This window comes from Lygodium microphyllum, chromosome 7 (assembly GCF_053477565.2).
Source record: "Lygodium microphyllum isolate KBCC chromosome 7, Lygodium_microphyllum_v1.1.10, whole genome shotgun sequence".
Classification (NCBI taxonomy): Eukaryota; Viridiplantae; Streptophyta; class Polypodiopsida; order Schizaeales; family Lygodiaceae; genus Lygodium; species Lygodium microphyllum.
Window position 1 is genome coordinate 1,615,230 of NC_141141.1, and position 13,962 is coordinate 1,629,191.

General features: G+C 42.2%; 1 protein-coding gene across 4 annotated transcripts in view; it reads right to left on the reverse strand.

The window, feature by feature from the left end:
* LOC148033123 (Rhodanese/Cell cycle control phosphatase superfamily protein) overlaps positions 1 to 13,962 on the reverse strand; it is a 70,306-nt gene that overhangs the window by 28,493 nt on the left and 27,851 nt on the right. For 2 of the 4 annotated variants that reach the window (XM_087680850.1, XM_087680848.1), the window contains exons 2-6: positions 13,893 to 13,946; positions 13,660 to 13,809; positions 13,398 to 13,584; positions 12,923 to 13,014; positions 5,378 to 5,481 (exon numbers count right to left, since the gene is read on the reverse strand). In XM_087680850.1, coding sequence (XP_087536976.1) covers positions 5,378 to 5,481; positions 12,923 to 13,014; positions 13,398 to 13,584; positions 13,660 to 13,809; positions 13,893 to 13,946 — 587 coding nt within the window. The remainder of the gene's footprint in view (positions 1 to 5,377; positions 5,482 to 12,922; positions 13,015 to 13,397; positions 13,585 to 13,659; positions 13,810 to 13,892; positions 13,947 to 13,962) is intronic. The other 2 variants (XM_087680852.1, XM_087680851.1) reach the window with 1 other exon arrangement.

Below are 13,962 nucleotides of genomic sequence, written 5' to 3' on the forward strand. Positions count from 1 at the left end.
CAGATTCTGCGGTTATAACAAAAATTAAGCCATAGCTTTACTCTACATTTGAGATAACAAACTTAGATTTGTTGTCTTATTTCTTAGGGATGCAGGTTGTTAGATCCGAGGAAAGTATCTTTTATCCACAGCAAAAGTATGCCCTACAGTTGGTGGGACAATATTATATTGATCAGACACGACTAGTGGCCACACCTATAAATCCCACTGTCCATCTGCATATGGATATTTTGGATAAGCCATTTGATGCTCATATCTATCGTTCTATTATAGGAAAATTACTCTAGTTGATTCATACTAGGCCAAATCTTGCATTCTCAATTAGTTTGCTTAGTCTTTATTTTAAAGCAGCTAGAATGTCTCATTCGATTGCTTGTCTTCGTATATTAAAATATTTAGGGTGTACCTATGATTATGGACTCACTTATGGTCATGGTTTATGCTTACAAGGGTATACTGATTTTGACTGGGTGGAAGATCCTGATACAATTCTAGAGAGTTATTGTGTCCCACATGCAAAATCCTAATTTGGGTGTCCCAAACTTTCTATAAATAGACATGCAATCCACCACTCTCCCGAAATCTCGTTTTTGCGAGTCTCAAGAGCCGTATCTCTGTTGCCCACACCCCATTCGTGGAGGACATCATGGTCAAAACTTCTCCCAACCATCTGCTACCACTTGGCGCCTGATTCCAACCTTCAGCACCTGTCTATAGCCTTCGCCAAGTTCCCATGAGCTATCGCCTACAGTTTGCTACTGCATTTGATGTCGACACCAACATCTGGTGTTGTCGCCCTCAGCCTAGAACTATCGCCCTAATCTTCTCACTTCTCTGAATGCTTTGTTTTCAATTTCGAGCTGCCACCCTAACATTCTCTCACCTCTATTTACTACGTTTGCACCTAATAGCTATCATTCACATTTTCTCTCCTCAAGTACTTACGTTTTTAGTCTCTCTCGCTCTTGCACTATCATCTGCATTAGATCCAACCTTCCTTGGCTGCGCTTACTGCTATTCGACACTCAAAGGCTGTCTCTGCGCAGTGATTCGGGATACGTACGGAGTACTACACACTCTACAGCTCAAAACCTCTGCCTTGATCCCAAAGATATGAGAGTTCAAGGTTCAGTATTCACTACATAGTGTGCTAGCTGCATGAGCAATATATATTTTATTATTAATTGTGTTCATTGTCTCTAAGTTACCCTAACCCTAATACCAGCTTTAGGGTTTATCAGTCTATGCTTTGTCGTACGATTGGCTTTGTGCTTTTTGCGTTTACAGCATTTCTTCACAAATTATTGTATGCAAACTCAGCAAGGGATAATAGATGCACCCAATTGTCTTGATGATAGTTGATTGTGCATCTAAGATATTACTCCAAGTCTTAATTCACTCTTTCTATTTGTCCATCACTCTATGGGTGATTGGCTGAAAAAAGATTCACTTGTACTCCCAGAAGTTTAAAGAGACTTCTCCAAAACCCAAATATAAACTAGGGGCCGCCATCACAGACAATATTATCAAGTAACCGGTGGTGCCAATATACTTGTTCCAAGAAGAACCTTATTGTCCCTTCTCCATTAATCCTCTTGGTTGTTGAAATAAAGTGTATCATTTTTGTGAATTGATCAACCACCACCAAAATAGAATCATACCCTCTAAAAAAAGGCAATTCAACAATGAAGTCTATGAATAAGGATAACCATGGCTTACTTTGAATAGGTAATGATTGAAGAAGGCCAATGAGATCAATGACGAGGGACTTTAGCTCAATTGCACATCACAAAAATGCACAATGTCCTTGACTAGCTTTCACATCTACGACTACCAAAAATCCCTTGAAACCAACTCGATTGTCTTGTTAGCCCCAAAATGCCCTACTAAGGGCAAATCATGTCTCTTCTTGAGCATATCCACTTACAAAGGATCAACAAGAATGTAGAGGAGTTCTTTATAATAGAGTAATCCATCAATGTCCCAAAAATCCCTTTGAGTTTGTTCTTGGCCTTGATGCAATTGTCTTCTTATGCCCTTGGCAAATGAGTCTTTTGTAATTTCCTTCTTGGCCTTTGATAAGAATCCAAAGTCTTTTGGGGCTTTGCTAATAGCTTCCCTTAACTTTAGTTGCTCAGGTTTCAAGATCACGGAATTCTATTAATCATGAACTTCATCGCTTTCTTTTGGTGCCAAGTAGGATCTTCGAGATAAAACATCTGGTTTTCCTTGTTGGTGGCCAAACCTATAAGTAATGACGAAGTCAAATCTGGATTGGAAACCACTTCATCTTGCTTCCTAACAATTTAAGATACAATAAGTCATAAAATATTCCAGATTCTTGTGATCCGTATAGATAGTGATTTTATGAGGAGCACCTTTAAGTAGGTGTTGCCAAGTCTCTAAGGAGTCCACAATAGCTAGAAGTTTTTTAATCATGAATTTGGGTGGAAAGCTACTAGATGAACTTGATTGTCGTCACCAATCTGGGATAGAATAGCTCCGAGTGCAAAATCTGAGGCATTTGTCTCCAAGATGAAGAGCTTCAATGGATCTACATGGAAGAGAATGGATGCCAAGACGAATACTTGCTTTAATATTTGAAAAGCTTGTTCAGCCTTCTAATCGCATAATACAAACTTGTCCTTTCTAGTTAGGTTGGTTAGAGAGGCAACAATATCAAAGCAAACCTTGATAAAGATTCGATAAAAATTTTCCTTCTCAAAAATGGCATACCCCAAAAACACAACTTCAATTGATGGAAAGAACACTTTTCGAGTTTTGGATTCAAGTCTACTTTCCGCAATTGATTTAAGACTATTTCGAGTGATGCTCATACTCCTCTTAGTTCTTAGAGAAGATCAAAATATCATCCAAATAGATCATAATAAAGACATCCAAGTATTCTCAAAAGACATCATTCATTATATGTTGGAAAACTATTGAAGCATTCGTGAGGCCAAATGACATGACAACATATTCAAAATGCCCATACCATGTGCGAAGCTGTCTTTCATTCATCGCCTTCCTTTATCCTGACAAGATTGTAAGCGCCACCGCCACAAAGATCTATCTTGGTGAAGACTTTGGCTTTCCCAAGTCGTTCAAGGAGTTTAGGAATCAAGGGAAGAGAATAGTGATTTTTAATTACAAGACAAGACTCAACTAGAACAAGATAAGAACCAAAAGAGGACTTACCTTGCCAATTGTGAGACAGCTGGTGTTGGCAAGACTAAAGGGCTATAGCCACGGGAGATTAAGGGAAACACATGTCGTTACAAGAGGATGCCACATGGCATGATATGCACATCAACACATGGCATGTTGACATTAGCGATGACATAAGTGATGATACAAATATCTTCTAGAATCTTCTAGAAACTTCATGGAACCAAGGGCTCTCCCAACTTGCATACAAACGAAGGGCTGTCCTTGCTTGAGCATCCGTTACAATGTTGAGCTAAATTATCATTATCTTTCATTAAACAACCCCAAAACTCAAGTTAGTTAATGAATTTCAACTATTCCTTTAAGCAGGGAGTGGTTCAAAAGAGTTTTAGTGTTCCAATTGTAAACCCTAACTTGGCAGCCCCAAACTTTCTATAAATAGACAGCCCTCCATTCAGTCTAATCTCGTTTCTGTAGGTTTCTGGTACTCTAGCTTCGCTACCCACACACTGTTCCCAAAGGACATCTCAAATTGAAGCTACCCGACACTTCCTTTACTCATCTAGTACCTTCCACGCCTCCAACACTGCCTACACCCCTATTGCTGCCGCCATCTCTTCCAAAGGCTGCATTTCAGCCTGGCGGACTGTCTACAGGCTGTATTTGCTGCTACTGCACCTATACAGACTGCCACATCTACATTTGGTGCTGTTTGCTGCCACTTGCCATTGAACACCCACCAGAAGGCTGTATTCACCTTTTTGCTGCCGCCAGGGTACCCTACACTATCAGTAGGCTGCATATTGCAGTTTTCTCTCTCCTCATTGCTCCATCTATCATAGATCCAGCATCTACTGCTGCACTTGCTGCTTCCAAACAGCTTTGAAGGCTGCCTTGCTGCGTTTCGGGATCCATCAAAGTACTACACACTCTCCAACTCATTACCTCTGCCTCAGACCTCCAGACACGAGAATTCGGGGTATAGTATCCATTCACTGCATAGTGTGTGAATTGCATGAGCGTTGTGTGATTCAAATTCATTCATTTCAGACTCTTCACTGTGTTCATTGTCTTTGAGTTGCCCTATCCTTAACTGTGTTCTATTTAATTTGTGCTCTGTCGTACGATTGTATTTGTTAACAGGGCAGCAATTGTTCCAGGCTGAGAGAGAACTATGAAGGATGAATTACGACAGAAAAATACAAGCACACAGGAAAGTCAGGAAGGTCCAAACTGAGCAGGTCCATTGTGTTAATTGCTCAAAATTTGGAGAAGAGCCCTTTAACAAGGACCATAGATGGCTGGTCCAACCAGCTTACTCTACCAATCTGACCCAGACTGTCATGTTACCTGCAGCCTGTCTGCCAGAAAAGTACAAGCATACAGGAAAGTCAGGAAGGTCCAAACCAAGCAGGTGCATTGTGTTAATTGCTCAAGACTTGGAGAAGAGCCCTTTGACAAAAACCATAGATGGCTGGTCCAACCAGCTTACTCTACCAATCTGACCCAGACTGCCATGTTACCTGCAGCCTGTCTGCCTCCTCCATCCAGGTCTGTCTGTCTCCATCAGAATCTGTCCAGTCTGCCTGCCTTTGCCCAGCTCCATCTAGTTCTATCTGCTTTACAAGGAGCCTGACCACCTTTTGATACCAGTATACATATTCCTTCATATTAGCACATGCTGTCATCACCTAGATATGGTGTTTGCCTCGTGCATTTGAATCAGAATCCATAATCAGCCAAGCGATCAGTTCTGCTGGCTATAAGGGTGCCTCATAAGATGAACACATCACGGAATCACCTCTTAGCATAACAGTGTGGAAAAGTATCTCCCAAAGTTGTTAAGAGACCAAATGCCTGTTAACCAGGACAATAGAAAAAGCTCCAAGACATGGAAGTATCAAATCTCAACCCAAAATATAGAGGTGCATGGTACAGAATGTCATAACATGTCACATGGAGATGAATAATACTGTCATCCTTTAAGCTAAACAAATGTAAAGTTGACATACTGCATCACACATGACAAAATCCCAATTAAGATTCGTCTACATTGGCAGGTCTTTTATAAAATAGGGAAATCACCAAGAACCAGACTATGACCATGGCATGATCTAGCAACGCCACAATTTCAACCAATTCCTTTATTAATATGTGGAAGTTAACAATGAAAAACTTCAAAAGAATCAAGTGAAGCTCCATAGCACACCTCAGGATGGTAGAGTACACATCACAACGAATTCCACCAGTGCAATACATAAGCACATCCGTACGCTCTTTATCAACATTTCCCAAAGGATCGTTCTCCTTACTCTGAAACATGATTGATTCCATAAAATCTTGGCTTCAAGAAGTTTAACCAAAATAGAAATGCCAAGAAATACACATACGAAGCCTAACATCCTGTTTAGTATATCCAATTTCCTACTTGCACAACCTAGACTGAGCCTGTATGCACACGAGCATATGATGAATACTATTTTAAGAAAGGGGACACATGATGATGTATGATGATATATTGATTCAAGTACATCTAGTCATAAACAAGTAACATAGTACAATATACTCTATGAAATGGCATGCAAAGATGCAAATCTAATCACTACACACATGGTTGTCAGGTACGAAAGGTACGATAAAATACGGTACTAAATGGTACCTTAAGATTTTATAAGGTACGGAATGATATTGGTACAACAAAAAAAAAAACTTGATTATTTTGGACAAAAGATAATAGAATAGATATTTCAAGTCTAAATAGCAATGCTATTAGAGTATATAAGATGAGTACTTGAGGGTAACATGCCAAAACCTAATGCGATATGCGCAACATGTGCTACTGCTACCAACAACTTATAACTACATAGATGGGAGTGGATACATCATACATGCATGATCATACAAATAAGAGAAGTGTGGGCTTGAGAGAGAGAAGGTTGAGAGAAATTGTTTGAATCTCAAATAACCTAATCTCATGGGACAATCATATTAATATAAGGAGCATTTAGCTCGTCCCAAAGTACAGTTCGAATGGAAAAGATACATCCATTAAGTTTGTACCTTATGGTACTAATACCTAAGGTACGGTACCTAATGTATGGTATAGTATCAAACCTTTCGTACGTGGTACTAGTACAACTAGAGAGAGGAAGAGGCTAGCGAGAGAGAGAGAGAGAGAGAAGGTTGAGAGAGAGAAAGAGGAGCGGCTTGAGAGAAAGAGGATGTGAGAAGCTTGAGAGAGAGAGAGAGAAAGAAGAAAGAAAGAAAGAAAGATATATCAACGTCTACATAAGGACAATGTGGCCTATGAGACAAAATCCAGAGTACATCCATGTCTAATGTCATCTCATCAGTAAGGTAAAGATAACATTACAAGTAAGTGGGTGGCCTCTGAAACAATATTGAAAATAACTATACAATGGGGCTATACTAGGGTTGAACCATGTGTAGTGTTATTCCATTGATAGAAAAGGAAAGGAAAGGAAAGGAGAACTAGATCTGATTTAGCCATATACAAAAGTGTGGTGGAGACTATGGGCTGTAGCTGGTCTCAAGATCTTTGAACCATGTGTAGTGTTGTTCCATCGATAGAAAAGAAAAGAAAAGGAAAGGAGAACCAGATCTGATTTAGCCATGTACAAAAGTGTGGTGGAGACTATGGGCTGTAGCTAGTCTCAAGATCTGCACATGATCTCAGCTTTGATGCGGTCCCTAGCTGCTTCATTGATATGCCTGGTGGTGAGTCTGCGGTGTCTCATGATAATGGCTCTAATTCGACTATGGTATGGCCTCCTCGGGCGTGATCCTGGTAGACGGGATCATTGTGCTCGACGAAGGGAAATAGCTCTATCCAATGTGACTCCACAGTGTGGCCTGTAAGGTGTCTGGCGGGGTGGCTCTATCTCTGCTAGGCTAGTAGTGTTAGTAGGGTCGGCTCTGTAGAAGAAGTCTGTCACTGCTCTCTGTGTATGTCCCTCTAGGTGAGCCGGCCTCCTGTTTCGCAATAGTGCAATTCGACGCCTCTCAAGCTCCAGGAGGAAGAGGCCTAGGCATCTCTTGTCCTCGTACTCCATGACGCGACGAAGGGGTCCAAATCCATCCGGGAAGAGGTAGTGGTACCGTCCTCGTATGTCATAGTATATTGTGCATCTGCATATGTAGTGCTCCTCCGTCTCAGGCTCTCAACCACAAAGCTAGCAAGTCCTATCCTCTGCTAGGATATTTGTCCACCTGCCTATCTCCATCTGGAGCCTATGTGAGAAGGTGTGAATCTATCCAATAGCAACCCGTACGCTATGGGAGAGATGGGTGTCCATATATGCTGGCCGAATAGTGAAACCATCATCAAAGAGGCACAAGAAATGACTCCTGTAGAACTCCATCCTCGATCCTACAGGGAGTGGTGGGTGGATCCATGTCCTTGCCATCTCAATCCTCAAGATATCAGCTCTGATCACCCGGTTCAACTCTCATCGGCTGAGAGAAAGTGTAGGGCAGTCAAGGCTATAATCCAAAGGTGGAGGACGGTCAATATCCAAACCATGTAGGCTCATCCAAATAGCCATCTATGAAAACCAATAGTTCTTCTCGCCTCCTATTGCTAGTTGTCTAGATGAGGTTAGTGCCACTCTAGAGTATCTATGGCGTGGAAGTTCCCATAGTCTGTGCCAAAAGGTCACTGCCCTGAAGAGTGCCTCCATGACTATGGGTGTTGCCTCTAGCTCTGCTCTAACAATGGGGTGTGGGGTAGAGGGCTTACTCCTAATCATGCATGCTATCATCATGATCAACGGCCTTTCCATGCTATCCCAGCCATCATAATAATCCCTCTCTACTCCAATCTGATCAATGAGTGGGTTAAGGCGCCTATGGTACAAGCTGCAACCCCATACCTCTGCTCCATATAGTAATGCAGGTATGACTAGGGTGTCAAACAACCAAAGTTTGGTGATGGGCTCTTGGAACTGTATGTGAGCACATTGACTCTCAAGTGCCCCTAGTGCTGTGTATCCACATGCCAAACGTGCCTCTGACGCCCCTCTCAACGAAAAACGTGGGCCAAAGAAAGTGACTTCCAAATAGACATATTCCCTCACATGCTCCCCCAAATGTGAATTGGTACATAGATCTAGTCATCCATGCTGCTGAAGTATTGAAAACCATGGTTTTGGTCTTCCCAAGGTTCACTGTGAGGTCTTTATCTCTAGAAAAGATGTGCAAAGCATCTAGATGGCACTACAAACCCTCCGGTGAATCTGAAATGAAAACAATATCATCTGCATACAGTAATATTGGTGTCAGCACCCCTGCCAGGTTGGCTCCAGCTCCTCCTCCTCGGTCTATGTAATCAAACACTTCATCTATGTATAAACCAAACAATGTGGGTGAAAGTGGACATCCTTGTTTCACTCCTATAGTACTGTCAATCCTCTCTGATAGCCCCCCAGGTACTCGTACATGACCTGTCACTGCCTCATATAATGCATAGACACCCCATTATATACCCCCTGGTACTCCAATGTCCTGCAATCTCTGCATGATGCATGTATGAGGCACTGTATCAAAAGCTTTGCGAAAGTCTACAAAGCAACAATAGATCCTCATCTCGGGCTCGACCCTCCTCAATAATGGCTCTAAGTGTGAGAATATGTTCCAACATGGTATATCCTCGTCTGAAACCTGTCTGTCCTTGTGCTCTCTTGCCTTGCATTTCAGTCCACTCACTGAGTTCATGCTCCAATATAGATCCATATATCTTACCCAAAGAATGACGGATCAAGATAATCCTGTAGTTGCTAGGAATCAGGGGATCACCACTTTTAAATAGCGAAATTATAGTATTGTCTGACCAACTCATAGGGAAACCTTCACAGACTGCTCTATTGAACATATGTGCTAATATGGGTGCTACTATGTCACCACCATGTGAGAAATGTTCTGCTACTAGTCCATCCTCATCCTGTGCCATCCCATTTTGTAATCTATAGATTGCATCCCTAACCATTTTCCATGTGAAGAAAGACCATTGTGTTGGCCTACAAGCTTATGGGGGCTGCATAGGTGGCTGTCCTGGCAGGTCATACAACTGTCTCCCATAGTCAAGCCAAGCATCCGGTAATGTAATCTGTATGGGGGGGCTGTCTTTCATGAAACATCTTCCATGCACTCTTGCTGTCCCGCCCCAAAAGTAGCTGATATATCTCTGCTTCTACTTTCGTTAGGTAGTCTCGTTTCTTCTTCCGCATGAGACGTTTGAAGAACGCCTTTGGTTGGTGATGTGTTTGAGTGCCTAGCTCCACTTCCCTCTGTAAGCGAGCTCGGGTGACTACACACTCATCATCATAACAGCTATTTTGGGAAGCAATAGATCATGTGGGTCTACATCGGGGCAAGATGTGTGGGAATGCATACATGGCTGATCCATGTATGGCCTCTGCTAAATCCCTTGTACATTCTTCCAATGATCTACTCAAGTCCAATGTATGTAAATTGGTCTGTAGAGAACCACTATAGATATGTGAGGTGTCTTCTGCAAAGTAGTATTTGGGATGTTTAGGGAGGCACGGTGTTTCATGTTTCATATATACACAAGAGAGCATGAGTGTCAGAATAGCATGATCTGCTGCTATGCCAATTGGCCTCTCAGATATCTTGAAATTTTGGATGTTTGGAAGCAATGCTGGTGAGCCCATCAGGTAGTCCACAGTACTTGCCCCTCCTTTGTGATTCCAGCATGTCAAATTGTCAGATCCTGGCCATTGTGGAAGACCATTAAAGATAGCTAGTCTATGTGCACTTCCCAAAGTCAATAGGTGTCCCATAGGTATTCACTTCTTTATCCTGGGCACTCCTACGTAGGCCTATTTCATCTATGACGATCTCTTTGAACATGGCACTGTCATGCATATAAAAGTCACTCTGTCTATCTCTAGTGCGTGCATTGAAATCTCCTACTAATAATATGTCCCCAATGTTAGCATATCTCATGATATCCTCATAGAATACATCAAAGGGAGATCCATCTCGTGTGGCATAGGTAGAATTTGCAGGAGGAAAGTAGCATATTGCGATGAATATATCCCGTGGTCTTCCTGCATGTATCCTAATCCATAAATATCGTGCATCATCATCTCTTTTCATTACTTGCACTATCCCTTTGAGGTCTTCCCGGTATAGTATGGCCACACCTCCAGAACCCCTAGTGCTTCCTGGTTTTCTAGCTGCTGAACGAAATGCATTTTCCCACCTGAATCCCCACACGTCTAGTAGTCAGCTACCTTTACATTGGTGTGTTTCTGTGTACGTTGCTATATCTATGTTTCCAAAGCTATCTTCAAAGTAACCAGCATCCAAGCACAGGGCTCCATTACAATTCCATATTGACATCCGAAGTGTCTCATAGGCCTCGTACCGTCATGAAGTCCTTTTGTCAGTGATGATGACTCGTCCATCCCTATAAACAGCCTAATTTCCCTCTTTGCGAGCCTCCAATACCTTGGGCATGTGTTCTCTGCAATGCGCTATCTGTGCTAGGGTAAGGTCCTCATCCAAATAAATCTTCTCACCCTTGAGGGCTCTCCTCTTGGAGAGGAAGGCCTTTTTTTTCTTTGTCTCCAAAGCAGAGAATTAGAGCCTTGGACTTAGAGTCCTCTTTTCCCACTCTCCAAGCACTAACGATAGGTACGTCTAAAGCCCCAATTTTGTATGCAAGTGTCTTAACATCTTCCTGTGGGCTGTTCTTCTCCTCCAATCCTACTACCCGTACATGTAAAACCCTAGTCCGTCTCCTAGCCTCTTCTTCCAAGGTAGCATTCATTACTTCAGACTTGTTATGTTCCCTTATTTTTTTTATTGTCTCAATCCATGGGCTGGCTTCTTCTATCTGCTTCTGTGTTGTCTTTGCCACCTCTACCCATGAGTGAACCTCCCTTTCACATGCCTTCAAAGCCTCTTTCTCTTTTTGTAGTTCTTCTTGCATGTTCATTTCTTTTTTCTTAAGTGAATTCAATTCTTCCCTCAATTCTAAGATTTCAGTTTTGTAGGCATCTACAACTTTCAACATTTCAGTTTTCAACGTGTGCATTTCAAACAGCATTTGTGCTTGTAGGTCATTCTTAATCTTTATCTGCATGTCTTGCATTTCTACCCTCTAATTTACTATCAATTCGGCTTTGACCTGCTCTCGTATTTCTTTCTCTAATTCTTGTCTCATAATTCGTAGTTCAGAGCAAATCAGATGAATTTCTTCATATTTCTTTTCATTCATGGTGCGTGAAGTCTTTCCATGCCTGTTAGATGCTGGGGAGATGGTCCAATCACGGACCCTACGGCCATACGTCTTGTACAGTGTGTTCTTAGAAGGGGTGTTGAACATTGCTTCCATGGACGGTTGTGTTAGTTCTTGATCAAATTTGTCTCCCAGATATTCATTTTCCACGGTTTGATGCTTGCATTTGTCTACATTATCCATCTCTCATACACTGTGTACAAAGCCACTCAACTTATACTTTGTATTGTCAGATCAGAGCAATTTCTGTGATTTCCTGCAAATTCCTGCAAATTTCCAAGGTTTCCCCAACCCCTCACTAAATTTTTGCAAGCTCAGTAATCTTTTATGAGCCCAAATGCGTTCGCACTGTTTTCAGTTACTACTCACGACTGCATTCTCTGGTCACAACTGCTCACATCTGCATTCCCTGCTCACGACTGCATTCGTTCAAACCAGTGTGCGAGAGACTGCTCACGCAACTGCATTCCCTGCTAACCAGCATGCGAGAGACCCTGCTCACGACTACATTCATTCATTCAGGCCAGCATGCGAGAGAGAACGACTGCATTCTTTGATCACCACTGCTCACAACTGAGTGAGAGAGACCTACTCACGATTGCATTCCATCACGCCAGGTACATCACCTTACGCTAGGTCCCTCGTGCCACAACTGCTCACCACGACTGAGCACGCCACACAAAGAGAGAGAGGGGGGGGGGAGGGGGGGAAGAGAGAGAGAGAGCCGTCACGCCAGCATCCCGTCAGAGAGAGCCGTCACACCAGCGTCCATTAGAAGCCGTCACGCCAACATCCGTCGGAGAGAGCCGTCACGCCAGCATCCCGTCAGAGAGAGCCGTCACACCAGCGTCCATTAGAAGCCGTCACGCCAACATCCGTCGGAGAGAGCCGTCACGCCAGCATCCGTCAGAGAACCGTCACGCCAGCATCCGTCACGTCAGCATCTGTCACACCAAAGAGAATCAAGTCGGCTAGTGTGAATGCAACCATCCAGCAGCCGAAAAATGGCACACGAGAGAGAGAGAGAGAGAGAGAGAGAGAGAGGCTTGGGGGAGAAATAAGAAAGAAAGAAGAAAAAAAAAATGAGAAAGAAAAAAAGAAAGTTGTAGACTTAAAAGTAGAGTGGCCCAAAAGTGCCCATTTTTTTGTACTAAATCGTACGGATATGTACCGTACCATACGGATCAGTCCGTACTACATACAGAGACAACCCTGACTACACATCAGTCAAGAATAGAGCATCCACCCTGAAGGGACATAAACAGACATTGTATTTGACTTGAGCAATTCCTTCACTTTCCAACTCAAAGTCCACATTAAACTTCTGTAGTGACTAGGCTTCATCAAGTACCACTGCATACAGTACTCTCACTTAGAGCTTACATCTCTTCCATTGTCAATTGAAAACCTCAAGTCCCAAGTTACTTCTAATGCGATTGCAGTTCACTTGTTTGAATGAGTATAGACCTCTATAGAATGGAGCCCAAATCGAGTGCTTTTAAAGCAGTCTACTTCTGGTCGCCGAGCTCCTTTGAAGTGTCCAACATCCCACTCATACCCTGGAAAAGTAATGCACAGGTTATTTAATGATTTAATTGACAAGAACATATTTTAACCTACGTTTGACATATCAGTAGAATCCTCTGTTATGCTGCAAAGAAGATGAGCCCACCAAAAATATGATAGTATTTGATTAACCTCTCTAGAAATAAATCTTGTCCCAGACCCTATTGTGTATGGCTCGATCACCAGCCAAAAGAGTTAGCTAGAGAGTACATAATCTAGAATAATTAGTAAAGTGAAATGCCAGTCCTGAGACAACAAGATCAGTAAAGCCTCAGCTCATTGGCCCAAAATTCAAACTCTACATACTACCTTGCCAAAAATACTAGTTTTGACAACACAAGTATAACAGTACAGCAGTTGCAACGAGGTAACCTACCATTTCTTACATCCAACAGCAGAATATTCTTTCTTTGGCTAGATGTACTATCAGCATTGCTGCTATCAGAACTACTGACAGGATCAATTTCCACAGAGCATAACTTTTCTCGCCATTGTTTTGGAGTCAAAGGTATTGCTCGTGATGAAGGATCAGTTAATGGAAGAAAAGACGTACCACCTTCTACCTTCAGGAAGAAATAAAAATAAATTGGTTGAAAGAAACATTTTCAAAACTTTGAAATAAACAAATATTAAAATACCTGGATAAGCGAGGGCTTGTAACGTAACCTCAGTCTTGGGAATGCATGTCCACAGAAGGAAGGGGAAACTTGCACATATAGGTCAGCAAAACGTGGATCTTCCTTGACCCATTCAGCATAAGCTAATGCTTCCTCTTGAGGCCCACTATACTAGAACAGAATAAAAGTGCACTGAATTACTTCATTAGCTGGACTGAACAATTACAATACTGGAAAAACTGAGCATCTTATACCTGAGCATTGATCCCTTGAGAGCTGATATAGATTCTTCCATTGATATTCTTGTCCTGAGAGATGAGCAGA